At 32.7% G+C, this 27,330-nt stretch overlaps 1 protein-coding gene across 5 annotated transcripts in view; it reads left to right on the top strand.

Annotated features, from left to right (window-relative positions):
* The window catches only part of LOC143232260 (autophagy-related protein 16-1-like), a 53,990-nt gene that overhangs the window by 15,143 nt on the left and 11,517 nt on the right, over positions 1-27,330 (top strand). For all 5 annotated transcript variants that reach the window (XM_076467434.1, XM_076467436.1, XM_076467438.1 and 2 more), the window contains 7 exons: positions 4,319-4,392; positions 13,369-13,459; positions 14,477-14,637; positions 15,015-15,086; positions 20,478-20,538; positions 21,886-21,991; positions 23,643-23,713. In XM_076467434.1, coding sequence (XP_076323549.1) covers positions 4,319-4,392; positions 13,369-13,459; positions 14,477-14,637; positions 15,015-15,086; positions 20,478-20,538; positions 21,886-21,991; positions 23,643-23,713 — 636 coding nt within the window. The remainder of the gene's footprint in view (positions 1-4,318; positions 4,393-13,368; positions 13,460-14,476; positions 14,638-15,014; positions 15,087-20,477; positions 20,539-21,885; positions 21,992-23,642; positions 23,714-27,330) is intronic.

Raw genomic sequence — 27,330 nt, 5'->3', positions numbered from 1 at the left:
TTTCTGTGCAATGGTGAGGACACCACCTTCTGGAAGTCTACTAATGACTCACACTTGACATTGTGCTTTCCTACAGAACACAGTCCATTGAAGCAAGTTTTTCCTGTTGTAATGCACTGTGGTGTCCCTGCTGTCCCAAAGGCAAAGATAACAGATAAACTTTTTAAGCCTCCTTGGAGACCCATCAGGAATGCCACCATTTTGAAGTCTCCAATAACCTCCCAGCCATACTCATCATACTTCAAAGCTTCTGGCAATATCTTGACGCTGTTGTATTCCTCTTTGAGGTGCATCAAAAGATATTTAAATTTTAAAAAGTCTAAAATTTGTATAATATAAAATCTTACTATTCAAGCAAGTAAAAATTTTCCATCTTACCTTCTAGAGTTTTTTGTAGTGATTGCAGCTAAAATGAGGTGCCCAGGGTTTGTATTGATCCTGACAGGCATGTCAAAATATGCCTTGTAGGCTTCACACATTTTAGTAGATGCTGTCACAGAGTACTTTTTTTGCTCTTGTCTTGATAAATTGGCCACATACATTGCAAAATGCATCTGGAGAATGTTTGCAGCTTCTTGATGCCATCTCTAATAAAATCATATAGGTCTATGTGTTCACTTAGGCAGCTAGAACTAAATTGAAGTGGTGAGTAGTGAGCTCCTGTATATATATATTACTATGGAAAGTTCTAGAAAATTCTAAAAGGTTCTTGAAAATTCTTGTAAGTTCTATAAAATTCTCAATCAGCTACTCAGCATTGAATCTTCCTCAAATGTTCTGGAAAATGGGTAAATTTGAAAATTTCATTACTCAGGTCACAAAAGGGAAGTTTGAAGAGAAAAATAGGTCTTTTCCATTTACTTTAGGCATAAGCAATTGGGAAATAACAGTTTCTCCCCAGGAACAAGAAAAAGTAAAAATTTTGTTGCATAGTGTAATAGTTTATTGTAAATGATGTCATTAGATTAAACTTAAAGTTTTAAGAAATATATGTATATAATTCTTTATCCAAGTTTATACTGCTATGGCAATATATGGTGTGTTAGAGTTCTTAATAATTGATACTTTCCACTACAGTACCTTACCTCTTCTCACATATTATCTTTTATTGATTTATTCACTCCTTGCTTGCCTTGAGGCTTCCACCTAAACTCCCACATGCTATTGATGCACTGTAGCATGGAAATGAGCATGTTACAATCCTCTATCAATAGGTGTGTGACACACCTTCCTAGCATAGACTCCCTCTTTACTGATTGTTCAGTCATTGCTATGAAATTTGGCACTTGTGTAATATCGTGCCTTTTTCTTTTTGCTTGTGAACTTTCAGATATAGGAATTTTTTTGTGGAAGTATTTATTGTTGGATTTTAATTTTCAACATTTTTGCAGCTGCATATTTTGTGGCCTTTTATTTCTTCATTATTTCACAAGTGGCAATAAAATCCTCCTTGTCTGTTGTGAAACAGCACAAAACTGTTCACACTAGACTAACTACTAAATTGGTGTCAGGTTTCTCTGTCTGCATTGGGAAAGGGATTCTTTTGTGTTACCTGGACCTTCTCTTGTACCTAAGATACCTCTGCCTGTGTTCCTCATTCACAAGAGAAAGGATTTTGCTGTTTGTTTTTTTTCCTCACCTTTGCTTAATCGCATACCCATGCTGCCATGAATCTACGTAAGCCTTTTTACTAAAACTGGGACAGGGTTTGTCACAATGGTTTTTGTTTTCCTTCACTTGTAATTTATTCCATACTTCTTTCTTGCTTCTATGTTTTTATGTCCTCTTCAAACACATGAGTCTATGTTATATTAAATTTACCACACTTTTAGTGCATGCATCATGCCTCATCATCCTTCCTTTCTTACTTCGTATGACTAGGCATATTATTGTATTGTACTTCTTTTCTTTGATTCATCAACTCTGGAATTTTTTCTTCAGATTTTTGGATTGATTTCTCTGTCTTTTGTTGTTCTTTCTTAGACTTCATTTCTCCCACCTTAATCTTACACATTCTACCCTTTCATATTATTTTTCCCCATTCACCTTTCTGTGGGAATCCACCATTTTCCAGATAAGTGTTCAATGGATGCTCATTCATTTATCTTCCCTTATCACTTTGTATTTGATTGAACTGTTGCTAGAGTTTGTTAGTGTGTGATGCCCTTATTACTGAAGGTTTTTTTTTGCTTCATTTGCTTTTGTGATTTTACTGGAGCTTTATTTCTCTGGAGTTGTATGTTAGGTCCACATGCCAATGATTTTCCTTATCCCCAATTGTTTCCCATTTCTCCCATGCTTCTTCTTTTACCCCTTTCTGTCTCCTGCCCTGTTACTTCATCTCCTCTATATCTTCCCATTTTCCATTCCTTTGTTGCCAACAGTCCTTCTACTGCTCATAGACTTCAGTGCTGTCTATCTTGGTGGTGACTACCCTGTAGGCTTGGGATCAGTAGGACCTGTTTAGTTCAGTTTATGGACCTTTTGTCTCTGTTTGTGACCAGTTGTTAGGTACTGGGAGCTCTGTTGGAGAACCTTACCCTTTGGTTCTTCCTCTTTTCTTTCATTGTTGCTTTCTCTCTTCAAAGAGGCCTTGTTTTCTTACTAGTGTTGGCCCATATTAATGTTGGATATAATGGCTAATGATGTTATTAGATGGGATTCTCATCCATCTCAAAGATTTTATCTCCAAGTGATCAGTGGATAGACGTCCAGTTGCAGATATTTCCTGTCTCATTCAGTAACTTGACATCCCTCAATTTTTCATGAGAGAGCTCCAGATATTTGGATAAGAAGTTGGATGTTTTATAAGCTTGTTTTCTTATTTGGCTTCATCCCAACAAGCCTCTTATAGCCAACCTCTTATCCTTAGCTTTATACTCTTTGCTTGACACATGGAGTTGTTGGTTTCTCATGCCTTGTTTTCTCCTCTCTCTGTATATGAGATTCTTGTTTGGGGATTTTGGCTTCCAAGAATCTCCTATCTGCTTTGGTCATATTCACTTGTAACATATACAGTGGACTCTACACAACCTCTGGTTCCATATATGGGCTTCCTTGTTCTTTGCCATTCTCCTTCCTCTTTTCTTACTCAGAGACTTCACCAATATCGCAGAAGGAGTTCCTGTTCTTTCTCATCTTCAGGGAATGGCTACTTTATTTGCACTATTTATAAAATTTGCAGTCACACAGTGTTGGCTATAATTTGACACAATCAGCCATCACTGTGGTTGCTGATTTAATGTCCAGAACTGAGTTTGGTGCTACCTTTTAAACTACAGCTCAAAGATTTCTGTTGTGGGAGAAAAGGTAGATGTTTATATAATGTTTTAGTGTTTGTGTAATGTTTTAGATCTTGTATAACATGGCTGAAAATGATCATTCAGTGGTAAAACAAAAATACTAATCCCTTCAGCAGTTTGGTGTCCAAAAGGATAAGAACTGTATATGTAAACAAATGATGTACAACATCATCATGGTTGCCTTATAAACATTAAATTAAATCAGCTTGCACACAATTATATACATGTAATAGATTATAAGTCTTAATGTAAACCATGGACTGCATTAAAATGATTAGATGTCAATAGTTATACAGCACTGTTACTTGCTATGTAGTCAAATGAACTTAAAAACTACCCCATACAATGCACAATAATACATGTAGTAATATTGCCCAGGTTTAGTTACAATACTCACAGCCATTTTTGCTGTAGGCTAGTGGAACAGTATCAAATAGTAAATAATAAATGGGCAGTCCCTATTATGAACCAATATCATGCTTCAAGATTGATCATTATTTTATACATATGTACTATCCATTTATTCTATCATTACTAGACTGATAGCTTGGATAATAATGTATAACTTGAGTAAAGTTATAATCTGATTTACCTAATAATAAAAATGTCAGTTATTTTCTTAATGAAATTAATACAAATTAGTAATATATCTTATGCCTTATGATTGAAATATTAACTATGGCAATGTAAGTATAAAGAATCTAAAATATGTTTTGAAATATATTGTTATAAATGTTTTCATGAAAGTTAAAGACTGCTAATGCTTTAGAATATCACAATTACCTCTAGGTCTTATGCAGAATAATAGATTTACAATGTTCACATTATCATAATCTATAAACTAGTTGATCATGACTTGCTATTTCACCTTTATCTTAAAGATGTTGTATGTAGTTCTCCAGTTTTCCATTATATGAATATAAATAATTGGTAAGACACAATATTTAATACTATATGATCTTGTACAAATTTCTGTGTCAATCAGTTTATACTTCACTTTATTTTCAATTTTATAGCATACCCAGCAGCTCATTGATTTACGAAACATGCTTGAAGAAAAAGAAAGAGAATTATCTTCCAAGATTTCTAGGTATTGTAAGATAACTGTTGTAAGAAAACAAGTAGTACAAAGAGTTGTTAAACATATATATATATATATTTGATTCTAGGGTGAGTTTTGGAGTTTGAAATTCATTATAATAATAATGTTAATTCAATTTATAAAGTAAGTGTAGAACTTACTGGTGGTGCTTCTTTGACCATTCATAGTATTTTTGTTTTTGTTAAAACATTATCTTTGTTAAAACTCATTGGAACTTTTGTTATTGTTGAATGTTGAAAAACGTATATTTTATAATAGAACAATTAGTTTTTACGCAATTCTAAAAATGGTTGTTTCCATTCTGAAAATTACAATAAAATACAAATTAACATACAGGGTAAAAAGACAAAAAACAGTTTAGACTTTACATTTTTGCCATCTTTTATTGTATCATCCTCAGGAGTGTGATGTTTTTCAAAAAAAATAAAATAAAATAAAAATCACCAATTTTCATGTAAAAGAATTTCACACCATTTGCCGACAAGATTTCTATCAAGTTCAACATCCTTATTCAATAACTTAAATTTATTTTTTTCATAGTTAATTACCTCAGTGACTTCATCTATATTCATACTTACACAATTTGTAGGTTGTGCTGAAATAAATATTTTTTTTCTTCCCCCTTATATGTTTTGTTTCATTAGTATGTTCTGCTAAAGGTAAAGTAGTAATTATTGTTCTTAACATTTATTTTGTGTTCTTTTATTCTGAATTTAAATTTTCTACAAGTATGTATGTATGTATGTATGTGACAGCTCTGTCAACAATATCAGGATTAAAACCTCTTTCCAATTTATTAATAACTCATCAATATTCTGTTTACAACATAATTTTAGTATCTTATCCACATAAGAGATAAAAAAAAAGTTTTTTGAGATTTAGTGTGACAATAGTTTTGATGTGGTGGAATGATTATAAAGGTTTTCAATAAATAGTAATTTCTAATTTATTCTTATTATTACTTACTAAAACATTCAAAAAAAAGGTAAATAGCTGTTTATCTCAACTTCATAAGCAAATTTGATAGAATTGTCATTGCTGTTATCTCTGTCAACATGAATCTATCCGTGGTCACAGGTCAAAGGCCATGTTATTGCATTTGTGGACTCTCATTCAAAATTGTATTGAACTACTATTGTATGAATACCTACCAAAAAGTTCGGTATCAAACTGTAAATTATAATTCAGATTTTAGTATTATACATAAGTTAAATTCTGAATTTAAAAGTAATATTAAAAAATATATAAATATTGTTTTTTTTGTGTGTTGTGGTATGTTGAATGCAGCATTGGTTCAAATTAGATGTTTGTAATGCACAAATACAAAGTTTATAGATACTCATATTACCAATATTGACAAGCTAGAATCTAAGATTAGTAACTCCTTTTGTTCCATTTTGTTTAAATACTTGCTTACATACATCTAAATTTGCCCAGTGATTTGTGTATAACTAATCAAAAGCTTAAAATGTTCTTGTATTGGTTTTCTCAGCCACATAATTGCAACTGAAAGTTCAATAGAATAAAAATAATAAATATATATTTTGTGTGTGTGTGTATATATGTATGCAGCTATATGGCTGTTAAAGTATATAGAGAAAATTAATACTGATAAAAGTTAAGTAAACAAAACCAAAAGGAAGAATTGCATTAGAAATAGCAAATCCAAACCTTTGACTAATTATATTAGTTTGTTATAACCCAAAACACAAGCTGAAACAAAAATAAATTAAGAAATAATAAACAAAAAATGATGCACAAATTGAAAATATCCCAGGGTACAACCTATAATGTGGGATATAAAATGTACCCTAGGTTTTGTATATTATAAGTTTTAAGCTATTTAGAATAAATATTAATGTTTTTGTGTTGTGTAGTTATTCTAGAATGTAAAAAGGATAATTAAATTTTATATTTATTTTCTAATTTTTTTGGTCACATCAACCAAACCCCATATGGAGATACAATAGTGAAAATAGCACATAAAACAAAGTTTTTTTTTTCAAAAAAAAAAAAATTTTTGTCTGAAGGTTATAAAGATTTTGTACATGAAATTTGAAAATTTTCTGATACATAATATATTTTTAATCTTAAAATCAAAATTATTTGCATATTGGACAGTTAATATTTGAAAAGTAAAAAGTGTTACTTAAAAGTCTTGAAATTTAATTAAAAAATCTGATATTTGGCATATGAAAGCTATGTTTACTGATTGTTTGCAAAAGTTGCTGAAGGTTCACTTACTTTAATATATAGCAAGAAGACTATAGCACAAAATGGTTATGAGGTCAGCCCCTGGTAATGAGCCTATAGTGAATGAGTTAAGGCAAACAGCAAAAAGACCTATTTCCTCTTTAACATGCTGCCAAATCAGAAATATATCATTAACATACCTTAACAAAACTTAAGGCTTTTATTCACTTTTTCTAATGCCTCAGTTTCAAGACTGTTCTAAATAAAGCACTTAATGACAGAGATAAAAAGAGAACCCACAGTTAAACATTCATTCTGCTTATAAACTTTTCTATTAACTTAAAAAAAAACGTTTTCAACACATGCTTCTACCAGGTTAAACATATCCATTATTTGTAAGATCAATTTATTATTTTTAATAATTTTTTCTTAAGACAAGCAATAGTTTGTTTTTTTTCACAGGTATTTTGTTGAACATCGTCATGATGCAACATCAAAAGACACCAAAATATCCTTTGGATCTGAAATTATATATGCTCAATTCTTTCCACAAATTAAAATTAATTTTTAACTGTGTATTTATTTTTATCCCTTAGAAATAAGAATTTTTTAAGATAGAAATTATGCTATAAGTTGAACTTTTGATATTAGATACAAGAGGTCTAAACTAGTTTTCGATCTTATGAACTTTAGGCAGGGCATATAGTCTCAGTAAAATAAAGTTACTTGGAATTAAATTTTTCTTTTGTTAAGATGTTTTCTTTAACCTTTCTGAAAAATGTAAAAGAAAAATGTTTCATACCAGACTTATCTTGTCAATAGCATGTGTGTGTTTTTCTTATAGCAAAGCCACATCGGGCTATCTGGTAAGCTCACCAAGGGGAATCGAACCCCTGATTTTAGCATTGTAAATCCAGAGACTTACTGCTGTACTAGCAGGGAACTATCTTGTCAAATAATGAAACAATTTAGAAAACAAATATTTTTCTTTATAAATTGATAAACAAAGTTAGTCAAATTCATCATATAACTAAAGATGAAACTGATTTAATTAAAAAAAATTAGGTTTATATAAAATATGTGAAAAAATTTATACAGGACAAACTACAATAAGTTTAAAATTCAGAATAAATGAATATGAAAGAAATGTTAAATACAGTAATATTACTGTTTTGCCTTCAACAGAACTTATAAAACTAATCATCTTTAACAGAACACATTTATAAAACTAAAAGAGTAATTTAATGGGAAGAACCATCAAAACACAAACTGAATTTTTTAGACATTCAACTATAAAACAAAAGTTAGAAATTCTGAATAAGGATGATGGACCTGACTGATGAAACCATTGTAAGCATTATTATGTTACTTATTATAATTTATTTTGAACAAGCCTCCACTTTATTATTTTATGTATATTATTATTTCATATAATTTTAAACCGAGTTAAATTTGAATTTAGAAGTAAATTAAATGTTGAGATGTGTCAAATTTATGATATTTGTCAGCAAGATTGCACAAGATAGGCACAATTTGTGATACAGATATATTTTAGTTTACAAACAATGATTTATATACAAAAGTTTTATAAACTTCAAACAGTATTGAGTCTTTTATCTGATCCAGAATTCCATTAATAACTTATCAAGGGCTCATGATGACCAAATTAATTTTGAGTTGATATAGGTACAATTTACTTAACGGGAGCCAGCTAGCTTTCCAATGATCACACAAGTTTTTCTCTACTGAAGTTTTATGATGCCTTTGTAGAAATACTGATGTCTGAAGTTAATTCAATGAAGTTAAATGGTTTGTAATGTTTGAAATCTATAAATGTTCCTGGTCAAATATATATAGTTTTCCAATTAATAATTATTAATCACAATTAAAGCATCCAAGATTTATAATATACTAACTGTAGCATACTAGCAATATACACTGTCTCTTTTTAACTGTATAAACCAGATATACTGTTTGGTACAGTATGCTAGCCTTATCCTTTAAAGTAATAGTAATATTGTTATATCATAACTATTAGTATTAACAACTGATTCATCAAGTGGAAAATGAAGTTTCAAAAGAAATATTAAAAAAACAATTATACCAGAAAGGATCTTTAATTATGAATGTTTTGGAATATTTTCAAATTTCATCATCAACATTAAAATGTCAGAAAAGTTAGTTTACAATACTCTAACTACAAAAAAAAAACAACAAAAAAACAACTATAGAGTGAGTGTTCATATTCAAACAGAAGTTTAGAAAGAACATATTTAAATGGTAATAAAAATTTAGGGTTATAATAATAATATATATATTTATTATAACCATATTTTTTTTTAGTCATAAACAATACATGTTAAAATTAAACAAAATATACTGCACTTTTTTAAAATGCTCCCATTGTAGCTTGTACCCTAGGATTCTTTTTAAAATATGCAGTGTATTTTGCTTAATTTTAATGTATTTTGTTTATGGCTTAAAAATATATGGTTATAATTAATCAGAGGTTGGAATTTGCTGTTTCTAATGTCCTTTTCATGAGTTTGTTTGGCTTCATTTGGATGTAATTAATTAATTTTACTAAAAAACAAATATATGTATATATATAATGTACAATGAAACATGCAGGAACTCATTAACAAGTTAAGTGAAATTATTATAGAGAAAGGATTAATGTAAGTATAAACACTGTATCTTTAAAATAATTATAAATATCAAATCAAACACTGAGAATCTGGTATTAATTACATTTATGACAACAGGGAGGAGTTGATGTTGTTATTTAGCATTGGGTGATCATTAAAAATGAATATGGTTTCTATAACAAAGAGTTTGTAATCTGATGTCCAGAGTAAAAATTTTTTGAAAGATTTCTAGAAGTATAGAGGGGTTTTAACTCTCACTGGGTAGTCAGAATGCAAAATTAGGGGTATCAGTTAGCTTGTGTTTGCTTCTACCTGAAATTCCTATGTCCTTGTGTGCACGCATTTGTAGGTGACATGTAGTTTTACCAGTATAGATGGCTTTTAAGTAAATTTTTTGGATTGTTATCATCTTGCCAATCTGATTGAAAATCTGAACCTGAAAACTGCAGTCTGACTTGAACAAAACCAGAATTTCATGCTTATTAAACTGATTTCAGTGAGAAAATCTAGTGACATAAATTCCTAACCTTAAGTGTGCAATGAAAATTGCTCTATCAAAGGGTTTAGATTTTTGTTTACCTTCCAATAAACTTAGTTTCTCAAATTACTTTGTTGCATTTGAATGTATCTACAGAACTCTTAAATTCTTTCATAGTTTTGAGAAAGATAACACACCAAATATAAAATGGCTTATCAAAACTAAATTACAAAATGTGGTATTGTCTCCCTTCTATATTTTCAACTCTTTAACTATTTCAACATGGCCACAGTTCATTTGACTGACCACATGGCCTCTTTATACTTATTGTCTATAGATTTAACTTTCAATACAGTTTGTATATCTTCACAGAATTTGGAAGTCTTTCAGTTGACATTATTTTCACATACAAAAAAAATCATATTTTTCAGTAAAGTATTTTGAGTAAACTAAAATTAAAAAAATGTCCATTAATATAGAGTCTTTGTTTTGAATAGTCCATGTGCAAAGAAATTTTTTTTGTTTAGATTAAAAGTATTTTTTCTCATCTTAAAAATCTCAAATTTCTTTTGTGTAATCCCCAAAACCTTCTAAATACATTTCAAATGTAACTTGTCAGTAATACCATATTTTATCTGTTATGTTCTTTAAACTGACTCAAAATGGGATTGGTCAATTTGACCAACTTCATAATTACTAAAAAAAAATCATGAAATAAATTTAAATTACCCATTTTTTTCTTTCTAACATGAATTGTAACATGAAACTATAATCTTATTTTCTAAGTAGCTTTAAGCTTATGATAGCATACATTTATTTATAATTAAATTTTATTATTTTATTATCATTTGAATTGTGCCTAACTACTGTCCTTGCTATTGTAAGTTGTAAATCACTCGTGGAAGGTGTAGTTCATATTATGCAATAAAATTACACCCTGCAAGCTACTACAAACTGTTTGCATGCATGCCTTGTGAGAAATTATTGTATTTTTACTTATTTTATATCCTCTAATTTAAAAATAATCTGTGTTTTTACATTTTAGTTACTTCTATAATAATCGATAACAAATAAGCATGAGAAACAAGAAGTAAAGTATTTAACCCAAATTTCTTGCTGTCAGTTGTTGAAAACACTTAACCCTACTTTTTTATTCTAATGGTAGTAATGCACTAAGTAGTTTCTCTAATTAAATAATTCACCAAAGAACAAACTGGTAACATGTAAAACACAGATAATTTCCTTTAACTCCCCCAGTTTTCTGACTATGCAATAAGTGCCATTACAAATTCATTCAAGCTAGTCATTAAGTTTCTCAATGAAATGCTTGTATCTCTTAAATGAAATTGTCTATTATCTGCTCAAAACACAGTGTTATGGAATACAGCATTTAGTAAATGAAAACCTTGATTTTGTTTTGGATATATGTATTATATAATTAAATATAAGAGAGAACTATGAACATATCCTAACTGAGAGGATATGACAGGTGGGTGTGGCAGAAAGTGTTTGATTTTCTATCAATAGCTCTGTAACAAAACAAAATTGTTGGCTATAAAAATTATGGATTGTTGGAGCAATAACAATTTTATCATGAGTAATTTACATTTAATTTCTTACTCTTATGAGAGGTGATGGAAAAAATAGAGAAGACAAGATGCTTAAAAAAGTGTCACGTGTAATACTCAGGGAAATTCAGGATTTTAACAAATATTTTCTTGTAAAATTAGGAACGTAAAACTTGTATACCATAAAAATATAAATTGTTAGCTAAACTTTTATGCTATACTAATTAGTATTACACAAATAAAAAGTAGTTGAGTAAAATTGTGAATGGAAGACTTGCACTCTATGCCATATGTAGTGAAAAGTACCCAGGTTGATAGTGGTATCTACATGATCAGATGGATGGAGTGTTGATAGGATTGCCTTTAGGTTTAACACTTACAAAAATGTTTTTCTGTTATTACAAACATTACACTTTAGGACTATGATATTTTGTTTTACAAGTTAACTGTAGTGCACCACATCAGATTGGACAGTATCACTAGGTATTGATTTATGCAAAGTGTAGTGTATCGGTGTAATTAAGAATCTTTAATTTAGCTCACTCACAGTCATAAAGCTGGATATATCTTCTAAATATGTATAACACTAGCTAGCTATAGAAAAATAACAATACTTCAGAAATTGCACCAACACACATTGTATATATACACAATCACATTATTACTATAATCCTTAGTAATTCACAGTATAAGAGACTGTTTTCCAGCACAGTAGTTGTGGACAACAACATACAGGTTTTATTTTGAGGAGAAATTAGTGAAAATTCAGTGAGTTACTATGAAATAAATGAATTTGTTTTAATATACATATTACGTTTTATCTGGTAAACAAAAAAGTGTTGATGCAATTTGATTGTATACATCTGTAGGTTTCAGTTTGTTTAAAATGCCCGTTGAGACTTGATATTATCATAGCTTTTGCTATGTCTTATCTTTCAAAGTTAGAGAGAAAAAAAGCTGATCTCTGTGGAATGTTGGTAATAACAATTTAAAATGTTTCATATGAATAACACATTATTTTGATTTATGATTTTATCATTCCATCTGTAATGTTATTTAATTGTTTAAACTACAAAATGGTGCTGGATTAATATTGCATTTAAATTAGCATGTAAACAAACAGTTGTCACTAGTGATAATTAACCTGATTTGTTTCTTTGTCAAAAAATGTTCATAAATGTTGAGCAACATTGAAAACTGGTAGACCTTATTGTATCAAACAGTTTACTGCACTGTGTAGAACAGTCAGTAACTTATTAATCATGTGTAAGTTAAAAAATACATAAAAAATAATAAAGAAATGGACTAAGTATAAATACAGTTTTCAACATAAAAGGTAACCTTTATAATCTTAGCCATTTCAAACAACCTTAAATATGACATGATGGCTGATGAGTTGGACTTGGAATCTAAGGGTCTTTGTTTATAGACCTGGTGCTATTAGATATAATTTGCTTTTTCAGCCATAACTGTATCATAAAAGTTTCAGTTTATTACACTATTCAGTTTAGTGTAGCTGCTTCAGGTATAACGTACTGTGGACTGTTTGCTTTCAGGCCTGGCATGGTCAGGTGGTTGGGTGCTCAACTCACAATCTGAGGGTTGCAGTTTTGAATACCCATCACACCAAACTTGCTTGCCCTTTCAGCCATAGGAGCATTATAATGTGATGGTAAATCCCACTATTTGTTGGTAAAAAGAGTATCCTAAGAATTGGTGGTGGGTGGTAATGATTAGCTGCCTTCCCTCTAGTCTTACACTGCTAAATTAGGGATGACTAGTGCAGATAGCTCTTGTGTAGCTTTGTGTCAAAATGTAAAACAAACAGCCTTTCATATTGTCTACAAATCAAAATTAGGGTTGGCTATGCCTGAACCATGGGCATCTTTGTCATGGATGTTTAGCTCATTAGGTGCATAAGACATCATTCAGGTAAACAGACATTTTCCAACCAAAGCTAAGAAGTTTAAATTTAGTACATAATAAAATTGACAGTTTTGTTAATGTTTGTCTAAATTTGGCTTGCAGACGTTGAAGAAGTAAAAAACTAATTTTTCCTTTTTGTTTGTTTGTTTAGGTTACAAGACACAGAAGCAGCTCTTTCTGCTCTAAGACTGGCTTGCAAAAACTTAGAACAAACAATAATTGAACAGGAGTCAGCAAACCAAGTAAGTATGTGCACTTACAACAAACTGAACTTGAACATGAGTTAACTAACCAAATAGGTAGATACATTTAGAATGCGTAACACTAGAACAGGAATCAGCAAACCAAATAGTATGAAAAGTAGGTTGCAAGTTAACGTAAATATTTTTAGAATAAACAGTGTTAAATGAGAATATTAATAGTATGGTAAATTTTCAATTTTTTCAACAGCAATGTAAAAAACAGTCTAATATGTTAATAATGTAAGCATTTTAGAAATGGCAAACTAAGCATATAATCTTGAGGGGAAAAAATCTAGGACAGGAAATATTTTGAAGTGTCTGAATAAGTGAAAAATGAAAGTTGATCATAAGTTGTGGTTGCTGTAATCAAATAAAGTCCCAGTGATACTAACCTTATTCTTATTTTGTGATTTATTAAACCAGAAAATTCAAGAATCCTCATTTGATGTCTGTCAGCTTTCAGAGTTTTGCATTTATTTATTGCTATTTTATATAACCTTATCATGGCTTAAAAGCTGTTACTTGTCCAATTTCTGCAGAAGTTATTTCATCTACTTAGATTTAAATCAGACTAGTAATACTAACCAACTAACAAAATAGTGAAAGTCAGAGATTTTAGCTTATGATTTGCTATCTAAATGAAAATTGGGAGGTTACCCTAAAAATGTAACTCACCAAAAATGTTGAACACCAAATTAGTTCTAATTTGTGAGTTTCTTTCAGTTATGCTGGTAATTTTCAACCATTAGTTGTACTATGTGGTTTACTATGTAAATAAACTTGGTGAATTGTAGCTCATAATCTGCTTAAAATCTTCCTTCAAAAGAGGATGAAAATACCTTATTTTCTTGTCAGTGAATATCAAAAATTTTATTATACAATAAGCACTAAACATCAGAACAAGCAGTATTACAACAGAAAACATTTGATTTCATCTTATGTTGGAGTAAGTGATACTTGTATTCTGATGGAAACTACAAAGTCAAATATTAAAAGCAGTGGCTGTGTGTTACCTAGATACTGAAAGACGAATATGAAGCTCTACAATTGGCTTTCTCAAGCTTAGAACAGAAACATCAGAAACTCGAAAAGGATCACAATGACCTCATAACAAGGTGGATGGCTCACAAAGCAAAGGATGCAGATAGATTAAATGCTGAAAATGAAAGGGTTATAAGGTAAAAATCTTTGGGTCATGCTTGTAATAAGAACACAATTTACAGTTGTTGTGAGTATAATGGCATATCTTTTGATCGTGAAATCTACTTTAAAAATTCAGATGTGCTAGAATAATGTATTTATTTACAAAAGTGAAAATCTTGTTTGAAAAGAAAGTATTTGGTAGCTACAAAGTTTATATTTATTTGTAAGTTTCTTTTTATAGGATTTAATATTGAAAAAAAATTTTCTTACTTAGTAATATAATAAGCCAAAGCAGTTTGAGCAATAACTGACAGTTTTGTGGAAACTTGTATTTATTTTATTGTTCTAAGTGTGTGTATACATATATATATTTCTGTTTTGTGTTTTTAAAAGTATAATCTCTGGTATATAGGGTAAAACAAGCACAACTTCAAAGGGAACTAGAAGAAGCAGCTAAAGAACCTGTTGTTGTGAAAGGAGATTAGTAAGTCTTGTTATTTTATTGTACTTTCATACTTTATGTATTGAAAAGCTCTGTTTTCAGATGCTTTTAGTCAGTCTTTTAACTGTGCTTCAGTTTCTCACTTGATGTACTAATAATTTTGTCCTGAGAAGATTTTAGTAAATCATGTACTGTTTTTCCAAGTTTCTATTATAAATTTAAAACATTGGAAAGAAGTGTACTTTCCACAGAGTCCATTCAATCCCCAATATGCAGAGAGGTGGTATATTACATTTGGTCTGATGTTTCTTCTCCTGTGGGCTTAGATACTGAGCTTGCAAGGAAGGGATCAGGGACAGATCGGTGAGAATCAAACTCTGCATTTGTGGCTGCTTTGTTTGTAGAGATTGCTAATCATGAGCTTTGGAAAGTTTATGGTGTTTTGATATTACTTCTGTGCCTTATGACTCTTTTTACTTTTTCTGTGTGTGTGTGTGTGGGGGGGATTATCCAGTCTTTCTACCTTTGTCATACATTGTTGTGTATTCTTGGAGATTGTGGCTCAATTGAGAAGGTTGCTGCCATGCCTTACTCTCCCTACTTATTGGACCAGCATGCCTTATCTCTCCATTATTTGAAGGACTCGTATGAGGATTTTCAGATAATCAATATTGGCAGGTGTTCCAGATTCCTTAGAATACTGGATGGATGTGGCCTATTTCCATTTTTTTCAGACACTGGCTTCCTGCCTTTCCTAAACTTCTACCTGCAGATTTACTGCATCTCCCATTTGGAATTCCAGACCTTCCATATCAGCTCCACAATTAATGGAACATAAGGGAGATTCTGCCTGTGTCAGTGGGTAAGCTATGTATGTATGAAGTGCCAATAATAACAAAGATGACTGTCCTATGGAGTATGGCCATGTGTGCTCAACTCAGATGATTTGGGTCTGTATGGGAGACCTTCACCTTTAATGAGTAGGTCGTTTATGTTCTTACCTAAAGTTGGTCCTTCATTTCACATCTCCTTCTCCATTGTCTATCATAATGGTTGTCTTTTCCCTCACATAAGATCATCAAGCACAAGCCATCCAGGATTTTTTGTTCAAAAAGGCTGCAGAGTGTGTCAAATACTTTCTTAAGGGTTTTTGTTTCAGCTTGTTTGTAACAAAGAAGATAGGCAATTAGTGACCTTTCATTCGACATTTCTTATCACAGTAATTTTCTCCAGCCCCTTTCATTTATCACAGAGTCATTTATTTCCCTCTTGTGGCACTTTGCACTCGGTTTATCAATGACATAGTTGATGTCTCCAATGCCTACCTTTACATGTCGATTGTGGAGTCTTTATGTTGACATCTCCATTTTGTGTGCAATAGAAGAGTTTTTCAGTTTCATGCTCAACCATTTGACATCACATCTATCCCAAATGTCTTTTGCTGTATAAACTCATCCTTTTCATGTCATCTTCACTCAGTAATCATTTACACTCACTATTATATGGAAGACTGGATTCTTCTTGCTCCTTCTTGAACTTGAGCTAGGTTTCTCGTCCAGGTAGCAAAATTTATTGTTACTTCCACACAGTGCCTCATTCATTTAGAGGTATTTTTCACTTTGTCTTATTTGGACCCAACCTTCTCCTCTATGACTTCAGACTGTGGAACAAATCATTCTTTTAATATTATCATCTCCTTTCCACTGGAGGATGTAGTTCATTCTCTTTTGGATATGTGGGTAGCTTTTAAATTACTCATTTCATTGGGTTGGGGCCCCATACATGTCCATCACTGGTCATTACAGGACGATTGGTACACTTAAAAAAATGTGCTGGATTGTTCATTGACCCTATTGGCTTCCAGCCCACTCAGTCTTGGCTGGTGGTTGTAGAGGAACAACACAACAGTAGTGTCCCTTTACCATTCTTACATCCTGGGATAAATCTTTTCATGCAAATTTCTCTCTAGGGATGGGAAGCTTATGCAAAGGTTATATAATTCAAGGGCCTTTGAAGAGAACAAGAATCTTCTCTTCACATAAATCTTGCAGAGCTTCTAGCAGTTTGATGAGCTGTCTTGGGCTTTCATATTGTTGCAAGGGAAAGTATTAATGCTTCACTCATACAATTTCACAGTGGCCTCTTACCTTTTCAAGCAAGAGGTTGCTCACTCCAGGTGTTTCTGTTTTCCAACATTCATTTCATCTTTTGAGCCCACAATTATTATATTCTTCTCATTGCAGCCCAGTATGGCCAGGTGGTTAAGGGATTCAATTTGTAATCTTAGGGCTGCAGGTTCGAATCCCTGTCACACTAAACATGCTTGCCTTTTCAGCTGTGGGAGCATTATAATGTGATGGTCACTCCCAGTATTTGTTGTCAAAAGAGTAGCCCAAGAGTTGGTGAGGGGGCTGATGACTAGCTGCCTTCCCTCTAGTCTTACACTGCTAAATTAGGGACGGCTAGTGCAGATAGCCCTCGTGTAGCTTTGCATGAAATTCAAGAACAGACAAATTCTTCTCATTGCTCGTCATGGTTTGAGTTATCAGTTTGGTGACCAGTCAGTTATCTTGCCCATTGGAGTTCTTTCTGGAGAATGGGTGCTTTATTGACTGGTTTTTTATCTAATCTGCTCTCATTCTGGGATACTGCAGTTCATTGCTTTCACCACTCACTGGAATACCCAGATTCCATTCCTTCTGATCTTCTGCCATTAACCTTCTGAGTTTGGATATAGATGCTCTCAGCTAAGACAGGATGGGTCTTCATTTGAGATTTGTGTTCACAGGGCATTTTACCATTCCACTTATGTTCTGTTTTATCTCAGTAGGTACTTTCTTCACTTCAGAAGTTACAGAAGTCAATGAAGTTTTCTCTCCACCACTGCCAGTTTTATGAGTTCTCAAACTGGGATCATTTTTTATGCCCAATTCAAGCTCTCTGTTCTTCTGTGGGTACTGAAGGGTTTTTGGCTTCATGTTACAATTTGCATATGTTTTGGGATTCTAAGATGTCATATAACTTATCTTCTGTCACTTTGAGAGGTTGGGTTCATCAGTTGGTGAATACTGGTTACCCTGGGCTTTCATTGGAAGAATGAGGATTTCTTTGGGTCTCATTACCTTCGTCATATCTTGATATTCCTAGCATCTTGGTTGTATTGCTTGCTGTTGACAATTGTACAGGGTGGTATGTGAACCACGTTTAATACATTTATATTTCATTACTTACATGATTTGGTGGTTACCTCCTTTGAAAGTTTTTGGATACCCATCTTTGACATTCTCTATGCCTTAGCTCATTTGTACAAGAGATGAATGACTTAATATCTTTTGTGGTTTCTCTTTCAGGGACCCTCTCATCATTGTCATTGAGAATTCACTCTGTGGCAGTTCTTGTCTGGTCAAGTATGCTTATTTCCAAATCCATAATAGCTATCACTCAACCAATCAATAATTTTCCTGGTAACAGCAAGTTCTTTTGAGAGGGAGTGTTCCATAAGACCACCTTGTATGCCTTCCAGGTAGAACACAATTATTACACAAAAACAAATGCAATGCTCATTGACTGTCGTGAATGAAACTTAAGGGAATTTTGTCTATCCCTGCTGTTCTCAAGATTGGATAAATTTGTATCAGTTTGGTTTTCAAAGTAGGGAATGTTGGTTCACCTATTGCACTATTTCTAGAGTACCTGTCCTTGGGGCCCCCCATGCAAAAATATCCTCCCGTTCCTCTTAGTGGAGTATGGGAGTTCTTGCTGGAGTGGTGGAAAGAAGTATATTCCTTACGACTAATAGTTGTACTCATTATTCCACTCAAGGAGGGTGAAGCTGGGTGCCTTTCTAACCTTGGATTGTTTTCCCAGATGTTTGGTAAATGCAGTAACAGCTATAGGTGACTTCATTATCTGGTTTGATTGCATAGGCCCCTCTTTTTATGTCATTTTATTTATTTTGATAATTGTGGAAGAGGGTCCTTGACTCCTTATAATTCTGCACATGGATTGTTACTTCCTCTGCCATTAGTTGAATTTTGTTTGTTCCACATCATCCTTATAATTCTAGGGGCAGGAGATGTTACCTTGCCTCTCAGGTTGGAAAGTTAGTGTTATAGTTTGTAATCCCAGACTGGGTAATCTCTCTTTCTTTGTGTTGAGTGAGGCATGACAGTTTGGTTTTGTTTCATTTTATGAATTTTCTGGTTAGGCAAGGATTTGCGCACTTTGTTGTTGCTTGCCCTCTTTTTGTAATTCAGGTGGCTTGACATGCAGTATTCTGTAACTCTCAGGTTGGTTTCCAATGATAGCATACTACTAAATAAGGACAAGCAATGCAACAGTTCTCATGCCCTAGCCACTGCACCTTGGATCTCAATTAAGATCCATTGCCCTATATATAAAACAAAGGATGAGACCTCATCTGTTTGTTTGGGGTCTGAATAAATTTGTGTTCTTTTAAAGATGTTAGGATTTTGCTTCTGTGGCTAATCAGCCTTTACCAGATAAGAATTGGATTTAATGTAGTCCAGGGGAAGAGCTTACCTGTTACAGAAGTAGTTCAGTCACTGCTAGTGTGCAGTTGCTATATCTCATCTTTTCACACCTTTTTTATATGCAGAAGATTTCTGTGTTGAACTTGCCCTCACTGGCCCCTCCACCTTATCAGTGTGGAGTTCTTGCTAAAGTGTGTTTTGGAAATTAATATTTTCTTATACTGAAAATGTATTTCCTACATTTTCAATACACAAAAATACCAAGTTTCATCATAAAAAAAAATTGTCATGCCATTGAACTTACATTTATTATATTTTTTTTTTTGGAATTTCACACAAAGCTAATTTTATTATATTAAAGAATAAGCAATGTATTATTTAACAGATTTGTTCTGTTTAAATATAAGTATGCAAAATAAAAATTATAGCTGTTTAACAAGTTATCTATGATTACAGGAATTTAGTCTTTTGTTTTTCAACTTTGTTTGCAATGAATGTTGTGTTTGAATTTTAAAGTATTTTTGAAGTTTATGAAACATAACTGTTAACTTTGCTTTTTAATCACAGAGAGGCAATATTTATGTATTAACTTATTATTTTTTACGATTTTATTAATCAGTAGTAGTTGTTACATAAATCATAAAGCTAAGTAGATTACTGAACTTTGTAACACTTTTAAAGTGATTTTAATTTATCTTTGTTAATTACATATAAATTAAAATATTATAGAAAAACCCATATTTTGTAAGTTATTTTTATGTGAGGTAGTCTGAAAAAGTAAAAAGTTATGAAAAGTTTTTGATAAATTATCCTGAGGTTAAGGGGCATCTGCAATACTTTTCTGAGTGCATGATTACAATAAAGAGAGAGAAAACAAATACATTTACATTGAGCAATGGGGACACAAGACTTAGTTTGTTTATTTTGTTGTATGTTTCAGTTTGAAGTCTGCACCAGTTTGTATTGCTGCATCAGTTCCTAACAAGATGCTGTTTAAGTTTGTAAGTGTAAAAGTTCATAAACTGATGAAAAGTTTACCTGTAAGCAATTGTAAAAATTATGATTTAATTGCTGAAAGCCATCAAAATGTTAGGAAACCAGTAGGCTTAAAAATGTTATAAAAACAAGTTAACTCAAATTATGATGTTTTAAACTTCTTTTTAATTTTATTCATAGTGAATTATAGTACAAAAACAAATTAAAAGGAAGTTGGAAAGACGTTGCAGTTAATTTGTTTTCACAACAGAAGTGAAATAATTATTTTGATTGGATTTAAACTAAAGTAAAATTAATAGATACATTAAAGAAATTTGTATATATAGGAACTGACTAGCTAAAACCTGTTGTGATAAGATATATTGAATTACCACTTGAGTAATCTCAGTGTTAATGTTGGTAATGTAAAGTTCATACATTAAATGTTGTAGGTATAGAATTTGAAGAAGTTCAATGGCAAAGTATTATGTACAAGTAAATAAATTCTGACAGTTACTTATATTGTCTTAAACTATAGAAATTCCCCTAATTGTAAAATATTATATTTACACTTGATTCTTGGGGGATAGAATAAAGGTTTTCTTTAAACTTAAAATAATTGTTAAAATTCTTATTTCTAAACTGTTTGTGCCAAAATACTTGTGGCTTTATGAGTTTGTTGATTATGGAACACAAACAAAATTAACGAAAACTATTATTAATATTGCAGTTAATGCTGCCAATTTTGGTGGAATCCAGTGTATATTTTACACTGAAAACAAGTGTTTTCACTGTTTTCATCAGTTCATTGTAGTGAGTTATAAAAAGCAGAAAGATAAGATTTTTCCCTATGATGCAAAATATGTTGCAGTTGCAATGAAAATTATAGAATCTAATCAGTAATTTGGGTGTTAAAATGGCTTATCACATTAAAAAAAAAAAACAAAAAAACTTGCTTGGAATTGCTGAATTTTGGCTTGTATTTTTCATTGTCTTTTAGTAAATACATGGCTATAGCACACAACAAACTTATTTTTTATGATGCTGTTTCATAAAGCTGCTACACTCCAGTAGCACAGCAGTATGTATGTGGACTTGCATTGCTAGAAACTGGGTTTTGATACCTGTGATGGGGAGAGCACAGATAGCCCATTGTGTAGCTTTATGCTTAATTAAAACATACAATAAAGCTGCTATTTTTTTATTTTTAAATATTTCTCAATAGAAAACACAACTTTTCACCTGTTGTCACTGATAGGAGAATCTCTTCTTTCTAGCATGTAGCCTCTGTTGAAAAAATTCCGTACATTTTCTTGTTGAGATACATGATTTGCTTTCATACTTCTGAGCATTTTAATTGGTATATTTTATAGGATGCTCATGATGGAGAAGTGAATGCAGTGAAATGGAGCCCCTCAGGCAAGACTGTTGTAACAGGAGGTGGAGACAGAAAGTTGAAACTGTGGGACATAGGCCAGAGTAAATATTTTAGTTATTTTGAAATGAAAAATATAAGTTTGTATACAGTTATAATTTGTCAAGCTTATTTCACTAACTTCTCACATATTTTTGTAGGTGGTTATTGATTTTGTTTTATATCCTGAAACATTTTCTATCTGATGATTCAATTATGTCCAAAAACATTCTGTGATAGGTATATTGCATTGACAGAGGGCATCTTTTTGGATATTATAAGTAGAGTCATTGTTGTAATATTTAAAGTGTCTCTTATGTTTGGTTATTAATTCCATTTGACAGCAGTTTTGTGTTTTAATAATCATAAAAGTTACTTGAAATAAAAAAAAACATTTCATTGTTAAAAAAATTCTCAACCTCTTGATATTTCATTTTACTTTTTAAATTATCTTAGTAATACATTTTTTTAAAGTTCAGTGTAACAGCAAGTATGTGTACTGATTTTTCTTAATGTTAAATGTTTTTTTTCTTTAATTGCAAGTTTGCTAAGACACCTGTCTTTAAAAATAAGAGTTCTACAGAGAAGCAGCATCTTTTATTCAGTACCTTGTTACATGGTGAAAATTCTGGTGAGATGGTCAAAGGCTTCTAATTAAAGAAAAAGTATTAACGTAGGGAAAAGTCCATGTAGATAACTAAGTTATCTAGGTTATGAGTTTTAAAAAATCAAGTAACAAATAACATGACAAATTTATTTACAAATTGATTTAAGAGGAAACATGAAGTCCAACTACAAGAAAGTATTTTATGTCTACATGCAGAATGCATGTATTGTAACTTTATTGTTGTCTAAAGGTATGATTTTTTGTTTTTACGAAGATTGTATAAGTTATTGGTCACTATAAAAATTTAAATGTGACCTTGATTCATCTTAGGAATATTTTCTTACATTAATATGCTTACTCATGAAACCAACTGAAAATCTCATTTACATATTGCTTCAGGGCAAATTTGGGCAGAGTATGCATAGTAGGTTTGAGAACTTTAATGGACTGCAACTGTTGAAAGAAAATGAGACAACATTTTGATTTGTAAACTGAGGTCATTCATTCTGTGTAAAATCTGAAGCATCTTTTTTTCCAACAAACAGTTGTAGTCCATTAAAGTTTTCAAAGCTATTATTATAGATTGATTTAAGAGTAAATCTGAAATATGTCTGCAAGTATTACAAGTTTGTATGTATATATATATTGTGTGTGTGTCTCCTTAACCTTTATTCTAATTTAAGGATATGTGTTTTATTAAGAATGAATGCTTTTAGTATGATACATTTTGTACTGTGTATGATGGATCAGTTGCAGCTCAATAATTATGCTACCTTGACGATTTTTTTTTTTTAAGAATATCATTGTTATTCTGTGAAATCAAAACCACAAGGATAATTTCTTTTTGAAGCACTTTTATTTAATTGTGATTTCAAACTTTCACTCAACTTTGTAAGCCACAGTTTGCATGGTTAATATGTTGTCACATGTTATAAAACTTAAATGAAAGTATAGCCAAAGTAAATTAGGTTGAAAAATGCTTAGATTTTTAAAATACAATAAACAAACGTTTAGACTCTAATATTTGATTTGTGGCTGTGTTTGTGTATATATATATATATATATATATATGATATTTAAATATCATATGTTGCCAATCTTTTTTGTAGAGGAAGCAGTTTTAAAAGGTACTTTAACTGGAAGTAATGCTGCTGTGATGTCTGTTGATTTTGAAACTGAAGTAAGTGATATAAAATATGTATTACATAATATAATATAAAACATAATACAAGAATGTACATTGTAAAATTCTGTTGTTGTTATGTCTAATAGTATTCTTTCTGTAAATGTTCTATCATTATTTGTTTTAAGAAACAAGGGAAATTTCAAAGCATTTAAAGATGCAACATGAAACTTTCAGCTGCTGCATAGTCATTATTAGAGATATAATAAGTAGTTTTGCAGTGTATGCTGAATATCCAGAAAATTCTATTGGCTGAATAACCAAATATTTAGCCACTGAATTGTTAATATATATATTTAAACCAGTAGTTTCATTAATTACACAGAAGAACAGAAACTATGAGACATATAATAAATATACAAAACTGTAACAGAAAATTCTGGAAAAAGATAAACAAATCACAGATTGAGTAGGATACAGTAATAACAGTTTAACGAAGGATCATTTAATAATTTATCATGAACACTTATGTCGTAATTGGCTTTATCTAGTGTCTGTAACTGTCAATAATGTTTTTTTTTAATAGTTAAAGACTTTTATGAGCAGTTTAGTCTCATCTGAAAATGTCTAATGGTTCTTTTATGTCAAACTGCAATATGTGCAAGTTGTATTATGTTAGTAACTCTCTTAGTAACAGCCAGTAAAAAAGACATGCAAAGACAAGTATTATTTGCAGTGTAGAATACTGGTCTCTGAGACATAGAGACTTGATGATTGATATTGTGACATGAAAGGCGATTCATTGATAACCCATGTGTTTGTTAATTTCCAGGAATGTTTTAAAATGCAAAAAAAAAAAAAAAGAGTTTGCAAGTACCTCGTAAGTAGTTGATTTTAAAATGATACACAAATTTTTTATGATATTAATTTTATATGGTAACCAGCTTCTACAACCCTAATAACTTGTAAAATAAGCCTGCTCTGGACAACAATATCATGCAGAAACTTTGTCTATATTAATATATATACTCCTCGGTGTGGATTCCTGTACATGGTGAGGGGACCTCCCAGGGAAGGTTCTGTTCTTTCAGTTTACCTCCTCTGGGATCTAAACATCCACCCACGTGTTTGCTGTGTGTGGTGACCCGTGAAGGGGAGGAGAGGATCCTGGTGGTTGAGGGGTCCAACCCTAACACACCACTTTGGCCTTGAATTCCTGTAGAAGGGCAGCCTTTGGGTGGCCCCTCTTGGGTCAATCAGCTGGTCCACTTAGGCTAGAGTCAACCAAGTACCAGTGTTGGTAGTTCTCAATGGGTGTTGTGGACATTGTGTCTGATGCTGGTGTTTGGGTATAGTGTTCACGAAACCCTGGCGTTGCTGCAACGTCCTTGCATGACATTGTAGTGCGTCCCCTTCTAGGGCTCCATGGTGGGTGGGGTCAGTAGGTACCGAAATTTTTCTTTTTTCCTATGGATCTTCCAACAAAAAATTTAAGTAAAATAGTGAAAAAACAGTCAATAGGTAAACGACCATGTCTTGAAGACTCTGAGCAGCAATCTTCAACATCAGTAACACCCGTACCCCATTTTCTTATATTACATTCTCTTTCAGAAAAACCTTTAGGGCAAATGTCCCCCTTTTTTATTTAGAAGGGACTAGAGCAGGGGTTCCCAACCTTTTGGCACTCGCAACTTGAAAATGTAATTGATGAAATAAAATTAATGTTATCCCAAGCTACTTCTAACAAGGCTACGCGACTCCACTGCCAAGGCTTCGCGACTCCCCTGCCAAGGCTTTGCGACTCCCAGGGGGTCGCGACCCACCAGTTGGGAACCCCTGGACTAGAGGGACTTGCTGACTCTCCAAAGTTGGTAAAAAAGCTTCGATCTGGAGATATATTGGTTGAAACATTCGCATCCCAACACAGTGAACTCCTCTTGAATTCAAAGGCAATTGGGGATGTACCTATTGAGGTTACTCCTTATGCTACCTTGAATTCATCATGAGGAGTTATTGTTGAGAGGGATTTCAAGAACATCCCAGAGTCAGAGATTCTCGCTGGTCTCTCCATTCAAGGAGCTTCTGCAGTGAGGCGCGCATCTCCACTCGCAAAGATGGAGTTACACTGCCGACAAATATCCTCGTTTTGACATTTACATCACCACGTGCACCTGCTACCATCAAGGCAGGTTATCTAATTTGCAGGGTATGGCCGTACATTCCAAACCCTCTCCGATGTTTCCAATGTCAGAGGTTCGGCCACTCAAAGATGTCTTGTCATGGTTCCCTGACGTGCTCATTGTGGTGGCAAGGACCACGATTCCTATGAGTGTCACACGGACCCACATTTTGTCAACTGCAAAATCCTGAGGCTCGAAAATTGTCGTCCGCCACTCCATCTCGGACATATGCTGCTGCACTTCATTCCACAACTACAGTGGGAGTCCAGACAGATCTCTCTATGCCTCCAAGAGAATTGTTTTCAAAACATATGAAAAGCCTTTTGACCTCCGTGGTTAAAAAAGGTTGATGAATTGACTTCTACACCCATCTCTGTTCCTCCCATACATTCCAACAAACCTCAAGATCCATGTCCTTCAGTTTCAAATACAGGCATTTCTTCTGATACATCTTTTCCTCCCACCCCACGATGCAAAACAATCATTTGTTCTCGTCCTCAGTCACTTTCCAACAACAAAGACCTGTCCAATTGACCCAGGGCAGGATCCATTGAGGTCGATAGACCTCCTCCACATAAGGACAATAAGGAAAAAAGACGTCTTGTAAGGAAAGAAACATTTCTAAAACCTGCTGTTACAGTCACCATTTGGCAGTTTTCTCTGTACAGAAATGACAGGCTGTGTGATGTACGAGTACATGGAGGGGTGGCACTATTGGTTGATCAGCATGTGCCCACCCTGTCTTTGTCATTCAACACACCCTTGGAGGCTGTAGCCATCTGTGTTTCCTTGGGTCATACCATCACTGTTTGTTCACTCTATCTGTACCCTGGAGAGAGACATATGATCAATCAGACCTTGATGCTCTTGTTGAACAGTTGCCATCTCCCTTTCTAATCCTGGGGGACTTTAATGGACATCATCCCCTCTGGGGAAGTGCTGTTATTGATAGGAGGGGTCGCTCTGTAGAGCGTATGTTCTCTGATCACAATCTTTCTCTTTTCAATACTGGTTTTTCCACTTATTTTCATGCACCTAGTCAGTCTTTTACCACTATTGATCTCTCCCTTCATTATTTTCCCATTTTTCATGGAGAGTTGATACTAATCCACTAGGCAGTGATCATTTTCCTATACTTTTGAGAGAGACTGGCCAAGGTCGATGCCACCCTACCTGCGTGCCCAGGTGGAAGCTGGATCAGGCAGACTGGTCCACTTTCACTGCTCTCGCAGAACTTGATCCTGCCATTGTGAATCAGCCATCAATAGACGACTGTGTGACAGTGGTAACTGACTGTATTATACAAGCAGCTGCTTAGTGTATTCCTTAAACCTTGACACGTTTTCCACGATATCCTTGTTCGTGGTGGAATCCTGCTTGCCACTTGGCATGGAAGGCTCAAAAACGGGTCTGGGATATCCCACACTTTTGAACCACATCACTTTCCAATGGGACCATGCACATGCTAGGTGGGTAAGACGCCAAAGCCAGAAG

This window comes from Tachypleus tridentatus, chromosome 11 (genome assembly GCF_004210375.1).
Source record: "Tachypleus tridentatus isolate NWPU-2018 chromosome 11, ASM421037v1, whole genome shotgun sequence".
NCBI classification, from domain to species: domain Eukaryota; kingdom Metazoa; phylum Arthropoda; class Merostomata; order Xiphosura; family Limulidae; genus Tachypleus; species Tachypleus tridentatus.
Note: the sequence above shows the minus strand (reverse complement) of the source record. Positions and strands in the feature narration are given on the sequence as shown.